The sequence below is a fragment of the Herpailurus yagouaroundi genome, unplaced genomic scaffold (genome assembly GCF_014898765.1).
Source record: "Herpailurus yagouaroundi ecotype Mexico unplaced genomic scaffold, PumYag 246, whole genome shotgun sequence".
NCBI lineage: Eukaryota > Metazoa > Chordata > Mammalia > Carnivora > Felidae > Herpailurus > Herpailurus yagouaroundi.
This window is the reverse complement of record NW_024412463.1, coordinates 7,952,148-7,972,405: the sequence shown is the minus strand read 5'-3', so window position 1 is coordinate 7,972,405 and position 20,258 is coordinate 7,952,148. Positions and strand designations below refer to the sequence as shown.

Here is a 20,258-nt window from a genome sequence, read left to right as displayed (position 1 = left end):
GAGAGGGAGTGAGTGGGGGAGGGACAGAGAGAGGATGAGAGAGAATCCCAAGCAGGCTCTGCACTGGCAGTGTGGAGCCTGACTTGGGGCTGGAGCTCACAAAGTGTGAGATCATGACCTGAATCAGACACTTAACCCACTGAGGCATCCAGGTGCACCTCCCCCCCAACCTTTTTTTCTTTCATGATCAGTCTTGCTAGGGCTTTATCAATTTTATTGATGTTTTCAAAGAACCTACTTTTGTCTTTGTTGATTTCTTTATTGCTTGTTTTCTTTTTCATTGGTTTCTACTATTACTTCCTTCCTTCTACTTACTTCAGTTTGCTTATATTTTTCTAGCTTATTAAGGAGGAAAAACTACTTTTAAGCCCATCTTTTCCCTTTTAAGCATGCAAAGCTTTTACGTTTATATCTTTGTGCTATTTTGACCCTTTTATTAAGGAACGATGTTGCTTCTGATAGCAATCTGCATCTGTGGTCTACTTCGATGTTCGTAGAACTCCTCCGGGACTCTTACACTTATGGTTTGTCACAGTGTACGCGTGTGTCCTTTTACTCTCCTCATTAGGTGTCTTTACATTGAAAGTATTCCCGCTTTCGTGAGCATGGAGGTGGCCTTGCTTGTATACCTAGTCTGACCATTTCTGCTCTTTAATGGGAGCATTCAGTCTGTTTATGTTTTTTTTTGTTTTTTTAATTTTTTTTTCAACTTTTTTTTATTTATTTGTGGGACAGAGAGAGACAGAGCATGAACGGAGGAGGGGCAGAGAGAGAGGGAGACACAGAATCGGAAACAGGCTCCAGGCTCTGAGCCATCAGCCCAGAGCCCGATGTGGGGCTCGAACCCACGGACCGCGAGATCGTGACCTGGCTGAAGTCGGACGCTTAACCGACTGCGCCACCCAGGCGCCCCAGTCTGTTTATGTTTAATGCAATTATTGATTATATTGGGATTGAATTCTGCCATTTTGTTATTTTTTTCCATTTGTCTCGTCTGTTTTTGTTCCTCTGTTCATTCTTTCCTGCCTTCTTTTGGGCCAATTGAGTATTTTTGTAGTGCTATATTTTAATTCCTCTGTGAGTATTTTCAAAACCTAGAACACCTTGCAATGAAGTCATTCCACACCCTCCTTCTCCTATTTTGTGTGCTGTTTTCACACACATTGGGACATATACCTTCCTTATGAACCTGATAATACAGTATTGCAATTTTTGATTTAAACAATCCTATATTTTGAAGAAATTAAGAAAGGAAAAAAATAGCCTCCCATTTTTACCAGTTTGAGTAGTCTTCCTTTCTTTCCTGGATCTAAAGTTCCATCTGGTATCATACCTTCAGCCTAAAGAACTTCAGTATTTTTTTTAGCTTGACTGAGGATGAAATCTCTCCATTTTTTATTTAAAAATATCTTTATTTTGCCTTCATTTTTTCTTTTTTCTTAGAGAGAGAGAGAGAGAGAGAGAGAGAGAGGGAGAGGACACACATGAGTGGGGGAGAGGGGTGGAGGGAGAGAGAGAGAATCTTAAGCAGGCTGTATGCTCAGCACGGAGTCCCATGTGGGGCTCGACCCCTCAACCCTGGGATCATGACCTGAGCTAAAATCAAGAGTCGGATGCTCCACCAACTGAGCCACCGAGGCGCCCCGCCTTCATTTTTGACTGATGGGTTCACTGGATACAGACTTGTGGCTTTATAGGTTTATTTTTGTTTTTTCTGGCATTGCTTTAAAGATCTCACCCTGTAGTCTTCTGGAGAAGCGAGCTGTCATTCATACGGTCCTGTATTTATAGTATCCTTTCTTCCTCTGGCTGCTCTTAAAATTTTTCTCTTTATCTTTGCAGAGTGAATGCTTATCCTGATTTGTGTTTATTGAACTCTTTGGATTTGTGTGTTGGTGCACTGCACCTGACTCGGGAAATTTTGGCTGGTGTTCCTTCGAGTGCTTTTCTTCTGTGTACCGTTCTTGTTTTCTCCTTTCGTTCTGGGACTTAGATCACACAGAGTCGGGGTGCTTCACACTGCCCCACATGTCTTTGAGGTTCTGTTTGGTTTTTTAGTCATTTTCTCTCTGATGTTCAGATTTGATCATTTTTATTGATCTGTCTTTAAGTTCAGTGACTCTTTTTGTCATCTTTAATCTGCTGTTTGGCCTACCCATTAGGTTTTTAATTTCAGTTGCTGTATTTTTCAGCTCTAGTATTTCTGCTCTGACCTTTTTTATAGTTTCTACAATCTCTGTGATACAGAGATTCTTTATGTGTCCTTTTTTTAAAAAACTTTTTAATGTTTGTTTATTCTTGAGAGAGAGGGAGAGAGAGAGAGAGAGAGAGAGAGAGAGGGAACATGAGTGGGGAGGGGCAGCGAGAGAGGGGACACAGAATCTGAAGCAGGCTCCAGGTTCTGAGCTGTCGGCACAGAGCCCGACACGGGGCTTGAACCCACGAACTGCAAGATCATGACCTGAGCTGAAGTCTGATACTTAACCGACGGAGCCACCAAGGCACCCCAATGTGTCCTTCATAATGCTTACGTTTTCCTCTTAATCCTTGAATATATTTATAAGAGCTTTTTAAAAGTCCTTGTCTGATAGTTGTGACATGGGATCTCACCTTGGTGTCGATTTCTGTTGACCACTTTTTTTTCTTTATTATGGATCACCTTTTCCTGTCAACACATAGGTAGTTTTTTCTTTTTTAAAATTTTAATGTTTATTTTTAAGAGAGAGAGAGAGAGAGAGAGAGAATGAGAATGAGTGGGGGAAGGGCAGAGAGAGAGGCATACAGAATCTGAAACAGGCTTCAGTCTCTGAGCTGTCAGCACAGAGCCCAACTCAGGGCTCGAACTCACCAACCATGAGATCATGACGTGGGACGCTGAGCCGACTGAGCCACCCAGGTGCCCCCATAGGTAGTTATTTTTAATTGAACACCAGACATTATAAATGATACACTGTTGAGAGTCTGGATTCTGTTTTATTTCTCTAAGGTGATTTTTTTTTTTCTTTTTTGGTCATAAGATGGCCATTTTGTTTTATAAGATGCTCTAAAAGTGATTTTTCATGTAGCGGGCATTTGTTTTGCCTGATCTCCACCTCCCTGCTCTCTCCTTTGTGGTGTGTAGCTGCTGAAATCTCTGGTCACTACTCCTTTGCTGGGTCTCCCGGGATCTCCCCCATGCGCGTATAATTTAGCAGCCCATCACAGATTTCAGCGAATTGAATCCAGCACGCACTTTGGGGCTGCCCTGCAAATCTTTCCTATTGAAGCTCGTCTTTTAACGATAACGTCCCCTCTAGTTTCCGCCTTTGGTTGCTCTCCAGTGCTCTTAAATGGTTGTTTTTAATTGTTTTCCTTCAAGATTCTGTAGTTGCTATGTGCAGGACGGTAAGTCAGATCAAGCTGACTGTGTTATTACCAGAAGGCTTGGTTCTTTTCTATAGTTTCCATTTCTTTGATGAGATTTCCTCTCTGTTCATTCATTAGGACTCTGTTTCCTTTTAGCCTCTGAGCTGCTTCAAAGGCTTTTGAATGTCTGGTAATGCTGACATCTGGCTCTTCTGTGGGTTTGTTTCTGCTGACTATTTCTCTTGACCGTGGGCCACATTTTCCTATTTCCTCTCATGTGTATGAATTTTTTTCTAGATCTGTGTTTTTGTTTTTATTTTTTGGCAACATTAAGTTTTTAATTTTAATTCCAATATAGTTAACCCATAGTGTTATGTTAGCTTCAGGTGTACATTCTAGCGGTTGAGCAATTCTATACATCACCCTGTGTTCCGTGCTCCTCGTGGCAAGTGTACTGTGAGCTTTTTATTGTCTGTTGTCAGCAACCCGTGAAACATTGTAGACACTCTGGGTTCTGTTATTTTCTTCTGAAGAGTGTTGCCTTTGTTCTAGCAAACAGTTCAGATTCTCTTCCCTCTGCGATAGTCAGCAGCTGAGACTATTCAGTTCCTTCTGCCTTTGGGCAATTGCTTTTCCCTGTGAACCTCCCCATCTCCTCTGGGTATGCACGGTTTTGAGTTCAGCCAAGAATTAGAGGAGTATTTAATCACAGACCTGGGGGAGCGGGGCTTGCCCTTTTTGACCTTTCTCCTTCCTTCCTTCCTTCCTTCCTAGGATTTCTGCCCTCATTTATCAGCGGCTCCGGCAACCTCCCTCTCTGTTCTCTGACTTTTCAAGCCAGGAATGCTGTACTTTTTGCTTGAGGTCCAGTTACACTGTGTAGCAATGCAGAACGGGGTGGGTCAGGCCTGGGCAGAAAAGCAAGGTGCATTTTTATGGAGCATGGCTCCTTCTCTCAAGGATCTGCTCTCCTGTAGTTTCTACCAGCCCTTGATCATTTCCCAGTGGCAGCCAGTCATTTTCGTTTTACTTTAATTGCGGTACAGGTAACATACAGTGTAATGTGAATTTCGGGTGTACAATATAGTGATTCAGCACTTCCATACATCACTCCGTACTCATCGTGGTAAATGTCCTCTTCATCCTCATCACCAATTTCACCTATCCCCCCACCCACCTCGCCTCTGGTGACCACCGGTGCCCTCTGCAGTTAAGAGTCTGTTTCTTGGTTTGCCTCCCTCCCGCTCCCTGTCTCTTTTTTTTTTTGCCTTTGTTCATTTGTTTTATTTCTTTTTTTTTTTTTTAATTTTTTTTCAACGTTTATTTATTTTTGGGACAGAGAGAGAGCATGAACGGGGGAGGGGCAGAGAGAGAGGGAGACACAGAATCGGAAACAGGCTCCAGGCTCTGAGCCATCAGCCCAGAGCCTGACGCGGGGCTCGAACTCACGGACCGCGAGATCGTGACCTGGCTGAAGTCGGACGCTTAACCGACTGCGCCACCCAGGCGCCCCAATTTGTTTTATTTCTTAAATTGCACACATGAGTGAAATCATATGGTGATTTTCTTTCTCCGATTGGTTTATTTCATTTACCATTATACTCTGTAGCTCCATCCATGCTGTTGCCAATGGCGAGATTTCATTCTTTTTTATGGCCGAGTAATAGTCCATTGCGTGTGTGCTGCCTTCCATAATTTGGCAGTTGTGAATAACGCTGCCATAAACATAGTGTTTATAGTGTTTGAATGAGTGTTTTTGTATTTTGGGGGTAAATACCCAGTAGTGTCATTACTGGATTGCCAACAACTGTTTTTCTACTCTGACCAGCTGTTATGTACTTCCTACCTCACCACTGCTGGGGTTGGGTCACGTTAATTAATCTCTCCGAGTGTTAGTTTCTCTATCTGCAGAAATGACGATAAATGATGCCCAGGTCATAGGGTTTAGGGAAAGGAAAGTGAGTTAACACACACAAGTTGTTCATTTATGTTTTGGACACATGCTAGGTACCTGGCAAATGGCAATGCTTGAGCTTCAGACAGACTCTTATCTGAGGAAATCTTGAGGGATATTTGGCCTTCTACCGATCATATTACTAGGCAGAACTCAAAAGAAAGTGTTCTCCACGTTTACTTCCTGGGTATCTTGGCCGTGTTTTGAATATCAGCTTCTGGAGTTTACTGGGAGCTGTGTGCAGTATGTGAGCTGTGGTGTGTCAAGTGACTCTGCTTTTTCTCTTGCTTCTAGATCATCTGCAAGCTGGCTTCGGTGCTGAACAAGAGCACAGTTGAACGCCTGCTGCTCCCTCGATTCTGTGAATTGTGTGGGGACGGGAAGCTCTTTCAAGTTCGGAAGGTTGGGACACGGAGTTTCGAAACTCAAAAAATTCCAACAGTTGGAGAATTCAAAATCGATTCCTTGGCAGTTTCTCGGCTGCTCTAGTAGACGCAGGCTGGAAGAAAAATGTGGCCACTGGGAACCACGTGAGGAGAGCCTGTGCACAGCGTTGCCCGTGTTGGCTGCAGCTAGGGGTGCACGCAGGGACCTGGAGACGGGTCCTGCGTGAGGCAGCCCCCTACTCTTAGTCGCAGCAACACGAGCAACGGGACCTCACTGACTTGCAGTTAGGTGCTGTGCGCTAACATGCACGGTCCTTCATGAGCTGCGCCCCTTTGTTCCAGAACCCTCTTAACCTTTGCCGTACCTTCCAACTCCAACCCCTGCCCTCCCCCTTCCCTTTCGGTGGCTTGTTCGCTTGGTTACCAGATTCTTCCTCTCCGAGGCCCTTGCCACGCCTCCCCAGACAGCCTCCTCCTCCTCCTTGCTGCGTCACTGGCCATCTTCCCTCTGGTCTCTCCTTGTGACGCATCGGCAAGAAGAGAGGTCTCATCTATCACGCAGAGAATATTCGGGGTCTCTTTTGCTTTATTGCTCACCAAATGCATTATGTATTGAGATCAGTTGGGAGCCAGAAAGTCCTAGGATTTGGTACTCTGTTTTAAGTCTTCTGTTCCCAACGCACCAGGGGCACTGGGCTGTGCCGTGTGGGCGGCAGGCTCAGTAAGTGCTTGTTAGGTGCCTGACTAGAGGAGTCATTGCCCGCGAGGCTTCTGCTCGTTAGTTGTCACGATTTGGTAAGACAAAAAGAAAGCTGAGGATAACGGGTATGCCTTTTGCCTTTTTAAGGTGTGTGCTACAAATTTTGGTGATATTTGTCATGCCGTTGGACAAGAAGCCACTGAGAAATTTCTGGTATGTGAAGTTTTGCCAGTTGTAATTGCTCATGCACTTCTTAGGGCACTTTTAAAATCAAGTGTGAAGTTTTGTACTTATGAATCCGTTACTTCGGAATGACAGCTCAGTTTTGCATTCATCCGTTCCAAATTTCTTGACTTCTGAAGCTATAACCTTTTCCCATAAGTCTTAGGCAGCTGGCCCATGGAACGGAGCGGAAGCAACCCCAGCCCACTTTACTGTGGCCTTTTGCTGTCACCTCCTCACTGATCACTCCCCCCCCCCCCCCCCCCGAGTCTCTTCTTACTGTCTAAGCCACTCTGTCCCTTCTCCTCTGCTCTTTCTAGAATACCTAGACTCTATCCCCTCACTCCTGGGCTCCCAGACCAGTGGGAGTTTTCTAGGTTACAGGTTAAAATTCAGACCTTTCTTGGCCTTTGGGGGCCCTTCATAAGTACCTTTCCTGCCTCACCTCTTGCCACTTCCCCTAGTCTGGGCGGGTCTCACCTTTGGCCATGTGTCCGACTCATGGGGGGCGGGGGGTGGGTAAAGCCCAGGGGTCTGCATTTCCCCTCAATCCCCTCGAGATCCTGTTGTACGGCAGGACAGAGAACCACTTCCCTAGCCAGCAGGTGGCCTTTCGGCTCCCGCGAAGCTTTCTGCCTTTCCCCCTGCCACACCTCTGCTCCTTACCATCCCTCTCTTTCCAGTGTCTTCCCCACCTGGTGGGACCCAACTCACACTTCAAACCCGGCTCGAATGTGCACACGCCTCTGCAAAGTCCTCTCCTTGTCGAGGCTCACCTACCCACTGTGCCAGAGAGAATGAATCCCTCCCTTTTCAGCACCCCCGTAACATTTTGCTCAGAGTACGTGCATGTCTCTTATCACACCTCATTATGGTTCCTCTGATGTGGGGTCTTCACCCTCTCCTGTTCTTCTCTGTTTCCCTGGTGCCTACGCAGAACTATGCTAAATAGGGGCTGGCCGCTTTGATTTGACAGGATGCCCAGCCTGCGTTTTTATTTGACTTTTACTGGACGGGATTTTTACCGGACAGGATGTGTGACCTGTATGGTTAGAATGCAAGCTCAAAAAGTATACTCTCTAAATTGATTTAAAAATTTTTTTTTTTTCCAACGTTTATTTATTTTTAGGACAGAGAGAGACAGAGCATGAACGGGGGAGGGGCAGAGAGAGAGGGAGACACAGAATCGGAAACAGGCTCCAGGCTCTGAGCCATCAGCCCAGGGCCTGACGCGGGGCTCGAACTCCCGGACCGCGAGATCGTGACCTGGCTGAAGTCGGACGCTTAACCGACTGCGCCACCCAGGCGCCCCTCTAAATTGATTTTTAAATTCAAGTTCAGAAGCTCATTTTGTTTTATTTCAAGTGGGCACCACATCAACATACTTCTGACACCCCAGATAATTCTTAGTGGGCCGTCGCTCTGAATCGGCAGTCTTCTGTGTAATGAGTCTGAATGAAGGACAGCAGTGCCCGACATGATAACCTTTCTGTCGGTGGATATTTCCACAGTCGGGTATTCACATTTGTGGAGGATTTTGGCTGGTTATTTTACGTTGGGATATCAAAAACAAAGCCTCGTTTTTGAAGGATAAATTTTAAAAGAGGATGTGGTCATGACCCTCCTACAGATAGCAAGTGAAGAAAGAGGTCAAAGATTTTATTGAAGTCCTTTATTCGTGAGGGAACCGGTAAGGTCCAACACCTGGCTTAATGGGGAACTCGAAGGGCCACGCGTTCTTGGTCAGACCAAGGGATACTGACGTGAACTTGCATGTGGATTCAGAACTGCTCAGCGCCCAGGGTGATCATCGAGCACATTCCACTGGACGCGTTTGCATTTCTGTGGATAGGAATTATTTTGCATTACTGTCAGTTTTTAACAATTTACCTTCTATCACTTCCATCTCTAAAGGAAATGTTTCCTCACTCTCCTTCCATAGTTTCTTTCCGTTTCAAATGATTCCTTTTAGACTAGGATGTATTTCCGTCTTCTTTGTCATTAATTTATGGATACGCCGTAATTAAAAAAGGCACGAGAAAAGCTTTCTGCCCTTCTCAGGGTGATCAATTTGAGTAGCACGGTTTTGTTTGCTTTGGTAGATCCCAAAGTTTTTGGAGCTCTGCTCAGATAATGTGTGGGGGATGCGAAAAGCCTGTGCGGAGTGCTTCATGGCTGTGTCCTACAGCGCGTCCCCGGAGGTCCGCAGAGCCCAGCTGTCACCCCTCTTCATCAGACTCATCAGCGACCCCTGCCGATGGGTAAGTGCGGGCCACTGGGCAGCGCTGGCCGCCAGCCACCGCGGGCCGACTGGCCTCGTCTTGGCCCCTGGACTTGTGTCTCTTCGGTTACTGATTGGCGTATGTAGACCTTGCGAGGGTGAGGGTGAGGGCACTTAAATTCTCAGAAGCTCTGGTGCTTGGTCAGCAGGCGGCACACACCCTGATGCCTGTCGTGAACGAGTATCAGAGAAACGAGAAGGAAAACACTCTAACCGAAGAGTTGACCTTTTCTGTTCCTCTCACAAACATGCCCGTTGTGGTCCATACAGTCTGGTCAGCACTTTGTGAAGTGTGCAGTCACTCGATGTGGGATTACAATTCTGGGAGAATAGAAACCACAGGATGGTAGTGAGTTTTCCCTTATTTTCTGTTGAAAAATGGTCTGTTTGGAATTTGGAGAAAGCCTTAGAAAATCTGCCTCGCTAGACCCGATTCGGCAGACAGTGACGAGTCTGGCGGTCAGCCAGCTGCCCGGCCTGGGGCCTGACTCGTGTGGCCGACGCCACGTTCGCCGCTCTGTTCTCTCCGTTCGCAGGTGCGCCAGGCGGCCTTCCAGTCCCTGGGCCCCTTCATTTCCACCTTTGCGAACCCCCCCAGGGCTGGCCTTTATATTGGAGAAGACGGCCCCCTCAGCATCCGACCACCGGCTCGGGGCCTGGACTCTGATTTCACCCCGGGGTCGCCCGGCACAGGCAGTTGTGGAAGCACGTCCTCGGCCTGGTGAGCTCCGAGCGGGATGATTACCGGGGCCCGCGCTTCACCTCAAGCGTCCACCTAAAATTTTAGCAATTATCTTGTCTGGAGCTTTAGTAACAGTGACCTCCTGGGCAAGATGGAATATTAGAGCTTTAATTATGTAAAGAAGCAAAAAGTAATTGCAATAATGATTTTGAAGCATGACTACTGGGTTATAAATAATGAAGCTACTGTGTCTCCTAAATTTAGATAAAATATTCATTGAGAGTAGTGATTAAATAACCTGTAAAGAAAATTTTCTCTTACTTTTTGATTAATGAAGTTCTTTGGGTGACTTACGCAAGCGAAGATGTGAAATCCCTCAAATGTACGCTTATGCCGTGGGATGATGTCACGTGCACGTAAACGTGGGGTATCGCGTGCACGTAAAGGGGCCATTCCTGACCCACCGTTGGCGGACGCTGTGCCGCTTCCCTAGTCCGTTCTAGCGATCGATCTCGGAGTTTTTTCATCTTTTGTCTGAGGATCACGGGTACAACGCTAACCAGACCGCTCGAGGTCGTTTGCAAGCGTCTCTCCCTTGTCAACATCACACCGGAGCACGGGAGTAGTGATTTACACGTCAGATAGCACACCTCCTCTTTGAGACTGGTGCGTCCTTCCCCCCCATCGTTGTCCCTCCACATTCACTGAGCTCCTGCCGAATGTTAGGCCCGAGTGCACACGTCCCTCAAGACTCTCCCAAGTGGTGAGCAAATAGCACTCACCAGTGTCGCTCAGTACCTTTTGTTTTCCAGTGCCTGCCCCCTGGTGGGGTACTAACGAGCCGAGCCCTAAGCACACGCAGTCTGGCTTTGGGCGTGTGGGTGTGGCGGCAGAAGCCAGGGTGACTCCCCACTTGCATATAATGGAGGGACTGGCTGAACTTTTGCGTGGCGTTTTCACTGCACGCGATACGCCCAGTGGGGCAAAGGGGGCTGGGTAGACCTCTCATGCTCTCGTGAGGCTATGATCTGCTCGCCCCCCGGGAGGCTCAGGAGGGTCGGGTGGCCAGGGAAAGAGGAGGACCGGGCCTGGGAGGATGTGGATTTCATGTTTACCCATCTTACTTCCAGTCTGTTACATGGTGCTGAAAGTGCCCCCCTCAATCTTAACCTAGTTCCGCAAGGCCGGTGCGCACGGAGCCAGACCTGCCCACGGAAGGCACGTCCGCGGGAACCAGCAATTTCCTGTGCCGTAGCTCCTCTCGTGGCATGATGGGAAACTCAGTGGAAGACTCTGCCTTGGCTGGAGCTGAGCTGACCGGGCTCTCCCCAGAGGCCAGTGCCACCCTCAAGCTCCCTGAGAGGAACGACCTCCCCGTCAACAGCCACCCTGGACCCGGCTCTTGGACCTGCCCAGAGAGTCCTGAGGACGTATTCAATAATTTCCTCTATTGGCGGACTCCTCTCCCTGACATAAGCAAGGACCTGGAAGAGCTGCTTCTGAGTGAGGCTGGGCCACGCGAAAAAGGCTGCAGCAGACCCGAGGCTGTGCAAGACAGCTGCGTGGCCAGGAGCGAGATTCAGAAAGTCCTTGATAGTTTACAGGAGCATGTGATGGATGATCCAGATGTTCAAGGTAAACGTCATCCATCGTGATTAGAGAGAAAACGGGGCCTTTCTGGGCTGTGCACCACAGCGCCTGTGTGTGCTTACCTCGACGCACACAGTGCCCACGTGGGCAGGAGAGACTCTCTCGTGGTCTCCCCACGCCGGAGCTCTGGGGATCTCTGTGCAGGTACCTGTCGGGTTTTGCCTCCTGGTTTTGCGGCTGTGCGAGGCCGAAGTCGGCTTTAATAGAAAGGCAGATAGTTTGCAGGGCCCGTCTGTAGCAGTGGAAATTTTATTAGCTCCTTGGATGCTGTTACATCATTTCCCACGTTATAATGCTTTTTCTAGTTACAAACCGCTGAGAATGGTGCTCCTTTTGGAGCCTATTGACTCAGCCCTTAGCCAAACTTTAAGGTTTTTGTCTTTGTACAGCAAGGAAAAGCACAACTTCTTCTCTGGGGTATTTTTCGTTTTATGACTAGTGCTCCCACTGAGCATCTGATCTGGGAGCCGGGCCTTGCAATCCATATCCATTATCACGCCTCTCCTTGCTCTAAACAGCGCTATATTTGTATTCTTCCTTGGGTTGGGGAAATTGGAAAAAACAACACTGGCTGCTGTTGCCGGGCAAAGATTTGTGAAGCTTTCGGGAAAGGAAATGTGAAAATCCAGTTAGCCCTCTGATTATTCTTTTTCTTTAAATTTATAAAGGAAATTAAGTCAATGTTTGCTGAAGGATTGAGCACATGTAACCTATCACTTCTAATAGCTACAGACACAGGTCTGTTTTTGGAAAACACATTTCGAAAGCTGCGTTGATCTCAGCTCTGGGACCCGGGCCGGGTGCTGGGGCAGCAGTGACCGACACAGGAGGAACCTTACGGTCAGGTGGAGGGGTAAACGAGCCACGGGTACAGGGTGCGGCAGGGGCTGGGACAGGAGGAGGCATGGCGCGCCATGGGAGCACGGGGCAGGACCCCTGAGGACAGGGGAAATGTCTGAGGGAAGGCCTTGCAGAGCAGGCAGCGTTTGATGTGGCCCCCGAGAGACGACGGCTAGGAGCCCGCCGTCCAGAGGAGTTGAGAGGGATGAGTTTCAGAGGGTTCCTTCAGCTCCTGGAAATCGTCGTTTGTAAAAGCTCACGTGTATACGCGTGCCTGATTTCTTTTTTGAGGACGGACCCGTGGCTTTTCATCAGAGCTCATAGGGATCTGTGACCCCCAAAGTTTCAGAAATAAACGACACGCTGGCTCTTTGTGAACTGGCTGCTGCTGGAAATGTGACTCGGGCCATTGGGAAGGGCCTGGTGTGCTGCGTTAAGGAGGTGGGACCTTGCCCTGGGCCCAGCGGGGAAGCCAGCTCCAAGCTCTAAACGTTTCAATGAATCTTGAGGTCTGTTGAATGTAACTAGTAGAAAACAGGATGTAGGAACTAGTGTGTGTGTGTGTGTGTGTGTGTGTGTGTGGTGGAGAAGGCAGCCATCTTGCTTTATAAATGGGGGAGCAGGACCCCTCACCGAGTAGGTGGACCTTACAGACACTGGCATTCAGGCACCGTGGAAGATGACGGAGGCAAACCCTGATTGTCCTAATTGAGGCGTTTCGCGTTCAGATTTGATGCTCTGTGCGTGGCTGGTGTTTAGTTGGAACAGTTAAAGTTAATGGCCGTAAATATCACCGCCTCCCCGAGAGCTCGTTCTGGGACCCCGGGGCACGGCTACTGCCTGGACAGATGTGCGGAAGGCGCGTGCTCACGTGGTACACCCACAGCCAGGCTGCCTTGTTGTGAACACCCCTCTGAAGTGAGTCCCTGCAAATCAAATAAAGTTATTAAAATTCTTGAAACTTCTCTTCCTGCAGCTCAGGTTCAGGTATTATCAGCTGCACTGAGAGCCGCACAGCTTGACTCTGTGAATGAGCCCGCGCACCAGCCGACAGAAGGTCTAAATGAAGTGTCCGCTTCAGATCCCAGCCCTGCCTCTGACAATCAGATGGCTCTGTCGGCTTCATCATCACAGAAGGAGCTCTCCGTGGCCAGGATATTACAAAGCACAGTAAGCGTTTGCCCTCTCCCTCTGCCCCCGAGGATGTGACAGAAACCACAAAGCTGCATTTTCTTTTATTAATATATCTTGGCAGAGATGATAAATGCCAAATTTAATTTTGTTCTTAAGGTCATGTTTTGGATAACTAGACAACCAATCAATCAGGTGATTGATAACCCTGACTCTTCTCCACAAAAACAGGAGTGGGGGGACCAACGAGTATCTTCCCTCTTCTCCGAAGCGGACGAATCTTGGTTCTTTGGGGGAGGATTAGCCACATACATGCCCTGATTCGCTGCTGTTTTACAGCTCTTGGTAACAGCACAGGGTGGGTTCAGGCGGCTCCTAGAACTGGAGGTTGGCCCAGGCCTCACAGGTGGCCCACCATGTCCGGTCCTCGCCCTGTAGATGCTCTCTTGGCCCATGGTCGCTCCAGTGGTGGCCCCGGCGTGCTGTTTCTTGGAGGAGAGACTTTGAAAGGCCAACGACTCAGCAGTTTTTATCCTGCAGCCTGGAACCGGCCCCCGTGAGACTGGGAGCCTGCATTCAGGGAGAGGAGGGAGCCCGCAGTCTGCTCTCACTTCGAGTCCCTTAAGCTTTCCAGCTCGCCAGTGGCGGGAGGCTCCGACGCCTTCCTAACTCCCAGTAACTTGCTCTGGGGCCACTTTGAGCTGGGGTCCTTCAGGGGGTGAGACTAGAGCTTTAAAATCTGGAGGAGTCCAGGACCATGAAATCATGGGCGTGTTGGCCTCTCCTCCGTCCCTGTGCCATGGTGGATCGTCTCATCAGGCCCTCGGGCGGCCGGAGCCCCAGCGGCTGCGCCACCCACACCGTCCGTAATGAGATCTTAGGGACTGAGAGAACTCCTCACCTCCCTTCCCCTCTGGGCCTGTTCCAATAAAACAAAACAAAAGACCCGCTTGAAAAGCCTGAATATAAGATGTTTAGGGGTTTGTCCAGGTTGTCTTTGATCAGTAAGAAATGAGGTGATGTCCTGTTTTGCTGGTTTGTTTTCAAAAACAGGCAAGAAAACTCTTGTTGGTAGCGTGTTGCCTAGAGGGTGGAGATCACAGGTTAGGGAGAAAGGCAGGGCCATGTCTGCTGTGGTGGAGACGTGATCGGAGTCTGGCTTCTTTGTCACGTACGGAAGTGAGAGAAAAGAAAATGAACAGATTCCTCGGAGTTGGCTCTGTTGCATGAGGGACTGGAAAGGGCTCGCGTGAAGCAGGCCTTTGGCTTCTGGGGTGGGTGCCAGGGCTTTTGAATTTGCAGCTGGACTCTTAGGTTCCACTGGGATCAGTCAGGATGCTTCCAATTGCAAAAGAAGGGAAAGGGAACAGAAAACTCCCAGAGCTTAAGTGATCAGGACAGTGTTCTCTCCCAGAGACGACAGAAGAGCAGCCGAGGCCGGGCGGCTGGCTAGTGCAGTGCCTCGGTGTTGACCCCGCCCCTTGCGTCTACTCTGCCTTCTTGGCTCCTTGCTTCTACTCTGCCTTTTTCGTGCACCATCCGTGTGGCGAGATGCCCAGTGCGGGGGGGGGGCGGGGGGGGGGGGGGGGGTGCCCTGGAGCTTCTCACCTGTGTCTTGACTGCCAGGTGGTTTTCTGGGGAAATGACCTCCCAGTGCCTCTTGAGGTCGCTGTCACTGGTGGCGGTACGTTGCACCGGGGCGAGTGCTGTGCGTAACAACTGGACCAAAGACTTCGGAGTCAGATTAACTCCTGAGAGAAGACGAATGACTTATTGCATATCAACATATACGCATTTATTAACTTGGAGAAATTGAGGTCTTAGGTTATCATACCAAAACATTTCTGTTTTGGGCTGGCCTCTGTTGAAACAAGCAGTACGTTTCAGTGGAAACCTGGGGGGTTGAAGATCGTGGTAGCATATGCCTTGGAGCAAACGAAGCATCTATCGGTGTATTAATCGACTTTCCTGGATCATATATTGAGCTGATTTGTCAGGATCCATTAAGCTGGTAGACAGCATGACATTTCAAGTGCACGTAGGAACCCATGTGACGGTTGGAGGAGAAGGTCAGGTTCATCTCTGCTAATGTAATCAATGATCAGAGACCAATATGTCACCGCTGAGTGTTCTTGCTCATTTTAATTGTTAACCTAATGTAAAGGTCCATCAGCAAACATTAGAAGTGTTTGTACACGTGAAAATCGAGAACAGTTTTCCAGGTAAATACTCCTTTATCAGCTGTGTCTTTTCGCTCAGATGGAATAGGTCTTCCCCTTACTCCGCTCCATCCGTCCCGGCAGGTGCACCTTGCTCCCGTGTCTCCAGTTCCCGAGAAATGCCGGACGAGTTTGCTCCGCGCTGCCTTCTGGGATGGCTTTTGTCTTAAACTTGTGACATTACTTGCCGGGCATTGATTAGCCACCCTGGGACCCTGGGGCTTAAAGGATGGTCAGTGCAGGTTGTTGGTTCTCACCAACATCAGCCTGTCCTCTCTAAGGGCCTCAAGCAGTCTTGAGATGAAAATGTACGACATCTGTTTGCCTTGGCACTTAAGGTGACCGACCTCTACCATGTCGTCTGTAACTGTGCAAATGTATTTTTTCACATCTGGAGAGATACCAGTGACTGGAAGGGAAGCACCAGTATTGGTCCGTGGAGGTCATTTCCGGCACCGAAAGAGGACTCCTTGAGGGGGGGAACAATAGGACAGCTTCCTGTTTGGGGTAAGTTGGTAACGTGTCCCATCAACTCTGCAGGACCCTGGCGAACCCTGCGGTGGAGTCAGGGACCCTCTGGAGACCGAGCAGAGGCATCTCCCCGCCCCACTCGAGGAGAATAAATCTAAATTACAGGTTTGTTCCTTGAAAAGAAAAGCAGTTGAAAACTTCACATTTTCTGGAAGTTAAATTTAAGAATGGCCAGGGGAACCAGAGAGTTCCCATCAATATTAATGACTTCTCTTCGTTCATCATCTGTGTTGCTAATATTTCCTCTGTAACTTACTTAAAAAAAACAAAACACAAGTTCTGAAGGAGTGTTTAGAGTCTTTTGAACAATCTAGAACAGTATTTTAATAAAGCAAATCAAGTATGAGAAAAAAATGTGACACCTGTCCTTTAATAGTATCTATACAAGTCATTTCAGTTTTTGGGGGTTTTTTTGGTCTGAAAAATTTTTGACAGATTCTTTGGTTGAACTATGTTTGACTTGGTTCTATCTTGTGGATTGGCTTCTTGTGTTATGTAAGGTCTCTTAAATCTTTTAAATGATTGTATTCCATTATCCTTACAGAAGCAAAGGTAAGTGGGTGATGTCTGAGGAAGGCGGTGACCCATCCCATCAGTTGGGAGAAGCTAGTGAAAATCCGCGTGTATGGGCTCGAGGTGCCAGGCAGCCACAAGACAAGGTGGTTTCCGTTCTCAAGAGCGTGTGCATCGGACTAACCAGATGTTGGTGTCTAGAATGTTCTCTGGAATATCCCATGTTAGGCACATTTGGAAGAGATGGGTCTAGACATTGCTTTAGCCTCATTCGGTCCAAGTCGAAAATTCACCTCCTGCAGAGCAGTTCACCAATCCAGAGCCCTGAGCTTGGACGAAGGCCTCTGGTTCCTCTGACGTCTCTGCTTTGCTGTTTTCACCTCCAAATTCCAGACTCCTTGTTTTTCTGAGCATTTTCCTTCTCTCCTGCGAGCATGATGGTGTCCTTTCTCTGCTCTTTCCCAGGATGTGATACCTCAGCCCCTGCTAGATCAGTACGTGTCGATGACTGACCCAGCTCGAGCCCAGACTGTCGATACCGACATCGCCAAGCACTGCGCCTACAGCCTCCCGGGGGTGGCGCTTACCTTGGGCAGGCGAAACTGGCATTGCCTCAAAGATACGTACGAAACGCTGGCTTCTGACGTGCAGGTAAAGCAGGAACCCGTTCGGCGGCACACACGGAACTGGGGGGGCGGGGTGGGGGGCGGGGGTCGTCTGCTTGGGAGTGAAGGGAAGGGCCACAGGGCGTGCCGGCCTGTTTCCCATGTGGGTGCCATCTGGCACGCCTACCAGGCCTTCACGAGATGAACACTTTGGTGGCCGACCCCTGGAGGTGTCCGTTCTGCCCTAAAAATGCCATTTGTGCTCTTGGTGACGGTGACTCACGCTTGCTTCCCGTGATCTGTGTTCTGTGCACCCCCAGTGGAAGGTGCGTCGGACCCTGGCCTTCTCTATTCACGAGCTGGCTGCGATTCTTGGGGACCAGTTAACAGCAGCTGACCTGGTGCCCATCTTCAACGGATTTTTAAAGGACCTGGATGAAGTACGAATAGGAATTCTCAAACACCTGTATGACTTTCTAAAGGTAGGAAGAAGGATTAAAAATAAAGACCAGACATTCCCACTTCAAAGCAATGTCTTAAAACAAAAAAACAAAAACAAAAACCCTGGCTGTGTGAAGGAGCAGTGAGAAACAAAAAGCAACTAGTCTGGGTTTCTTTGGTTGAAGTCTACCATCCAGAGTCTTATAGAGGGTGTTCTCAGTGATGGGTAACTGTTGTTATTTCTTGCCTTTCAATCTTCCTGTCCCTCGGAGGTCTCATCCCACGGAGGATGCTAGACGCGTAGCCTAGCGCGCCCCGTGAGGACGAAGGAACCCAGGCCCCCGGGGTGGTGCGCACCGTGCCCGGGGTCACCCAGGGGAAGAAGCCGGCTGCTCTCCAATCTCAGTTCTGCGGGAGGGCTCTCTCTGCGAGACCTTGCTGCTTCCCTTCCGGCCTCTTCAGTTTTTGTCTTAAAGGAATGATGAGTGTAAAAATAAGGCTCTCAAAAAGACCTAGAGAAACTAATTACTCGCATCCACATGACCACGAGCTGCCCTTGACGGACTGGGGCGCATGACGCACCGGCTCTGCTTTCCTCTCCTGCTGACGGCAGAGAGCTGACTCCCTGGGAAACAGCAGTGGCGTTGTTTTCCGAACACACACGCACGTGTTGTTTTCAGGCAGGAAACTGTGAGAGGGGGAAGAGCTCGGGGCCATTCAGGAACACACAAGCACACACACCCACCGGGGCGGAGGTCGGAGGCATTCGGGGGTACATGTGAGGTCCCTTAGCAGCAGCCTTAATTCACAACCACACCGGGTGATAGACGGGGCTCGAGGCATCGGGGGAATGCACAGATCTTGCCGGGGACGATTGTACGAGTTCAAGTGTAATAAAACAATACATTTGGGGTCGTTTGGAGGGGTTCTGCACTATCATTTATGTATACATTTTTAAAAAACAGTTGCTTCATGAAGACAAGAGGAGAGAATATCTTTATCAGCTTCAAGAATTTGTAGTGACCGATAACAGCAGGAATTGGAGGTTTCGATACGAACTAGCAGAGTAAGTAAAACCTGTTTGGGGATATGAGAAGGCAAATTAGATGGAATAATTCTTAATTTTCCTACCTTATAATTGATTTCTAAGCTCGCAGTAATAGTGTTCTTTTGGATAAAGAGATTATGTTTTTATTAAGGGATAAAGTGAATTCCGCAGCACTAAGTTACAAATACCACGGTCTCCGGGGAGATATTCATTTTCTGATGAAGACAGGGCTCGAGTCACTTTGGAATTAGAGTGTTCTGCTGTTCTCTAAGGCAATTTATTCGAACCAAATAAAAGATGAATCACCCCCTCTTCAGTATTTTCCTATTAATCGGAAGAGTTTTTGCCAAAGCCTTCCCGAACATTCTGAGTATAGCCCTCTCTGCAGGGCACAGCGTGGTTATGCACTTCAGCTCCTAAAGAAAATTATGCTACAGAGAGAGACACGAAAGGGGCTCACTGAGACCAGACGATTGTTAAATAAAAACGTCCCCCAAGGTGCCTCCTCTGTGCACATCATCTCGTGTGTGAAGGACTTCCTTAATCCCAGCCTGTGCCGGCACAGGGAATGTTAAAGGGGTCCCTGATTCCAAAAGACTTAAAGCTGTTAATACGGCTCTTTCCCGAGGCAGGTCGTGTGCTTCCCGCAGTATTGGGTGGACTTGGTGGCGATGGTGGGCGTGTGGGTGTTAGTTTTCACCTTGTCGGGATTTATCTCGGTAGCTTTACTTTTCATTTTTCTTGCCCTCAACTAGAAATCTCTCAAATAATTGTCTTCCCTGTAGAAATCCATCAGGCTTTTGCAGCTATTCAGGCTATGATTTGGCCGATGCCAGGGGCAAACTAAAAGATTTTCTCTTCGCTGTGATCTTTAATCATTATGCTTAATTTGAGAGATTGAGGTTTTAGTCATTATGCCATGTTCCTAGTTTATATTCTCAGAGAACCGAGAAAAACAGGCCCACGTTTTCCATGAAAGCATTGCGCCCTCTAGCGGCAGCGCGCGGGAACTCGGCCGGGTCCCTCTCGGGGCGGGCCGACCCGCTTCCCGCTTCCCCGGCGGCCGGGTGCGGTGGCTGGGCACCGGGGATGGGGGCCGGGGATGGGGCCGGGGACCGGGCACCGATGGCGTGGGGGTGGGGGGGACCGGGGCCGGGCTGACCTGCCTCCCGGGAACGGGGTTGGGACCGAGGGACCGGGGCCGGACTGACCCGCTTCCCCGGGCCGGGGACCGGGCATGGGGACCCGGCGGGGGACCGAATGGGGGACGGAGCCGGGGCCTGGCCACGAGGACCGGCTTCCGCGGGCCGGGGGCCGGGCCGGCGGGGCTCGCACCGCCGACAGCGTTATCTCGGAGCCCTGGCTATCTCCCATCTCTGCCGTGGTTATTGAAGCCAGAGCCACTGATATGAATTCTGTGCTCCCCGCGCCCACGGTACTGGTATCATTTTTCTGAAAACAGGGCTTTTTGATATGAAAGTATTCCCCGGCACTCCTGGTTTCTGGTTCTAACTTCCTTCCAATCTCTTTTTCATTTCCTTTCGTTGCCAGCCTGGAAACATTGCCATTTATTTTCATACCCCTTCTCTCCATCCCCATTTAGAAGAGAGAGAGAGCTTTGGTGGTAGGTTTTCCCGTCCAGCCATCTTATGAATTTTTCCCTTGGAGTAGAGAGCCGAGGCTCCCAGTTCTCTCCAAGCGGACCTTGCT

General features: G+C 49.0%; 1 protein-coding gene across 8 annotated transcripts in view; it reads left to right on the top strand.

The window, feature by feature from the left end:
- Positions 1-20,258, top strand: part of LOC121019912 (serine/threonine-protein phosphatase 4 regulatory subunit 1-like) — an 83,257-nt gene that overhangs the window by 56,956 nt on the left and 6,043 nt on the right. For 7 of the 8 annotated variants that reach the window (XR_005785817.1, XR_005785816.1, XM_040459717.1 and 4 more), the window contains 10 exons: positions 5,594-5,701; positions 6,533-6,598; positions 8,710-8,868; positions 9,425-9,609; positions 10,745-11,205; positions 13,037-13,230; positions 15,951-16,046; positions 16,920-17,105; positions 17,380-17,541; positions 18,466-18,566. Coding sequence is in view for 6 of the 8 variants with exons in the window: in XM_040459717.1 (XP_040315651.1) it covers positions 5,594-5,701; positions 6,533-6,598; positions 8,710-8,868; positions 9,425-9,609; positions 10,745-11,205; positions 13,037-13,230; positions 15,951-16,046; positions 16,920-17,105; positions 17,380-17,541; positions 18,466-18,566 (1,718 nt within the window). In the remaining 2 variants the exon portion in view is untranslated. The remainder of the gene's footprint in view (positions 1-5,593; positions 5,702-6,532; positions 6,599-8,709; positions 8,869-9,424; positions 9,610-10,744; positions 11,206-13,036; positions 13,231-15,950; positions 16,047-16,919; positions 17,106-17,379; positions 17,542-18,465; positions 18,567-20,258) is intronic. The other variant, XM_040459721.1, reaches the window with a different exon arrangement.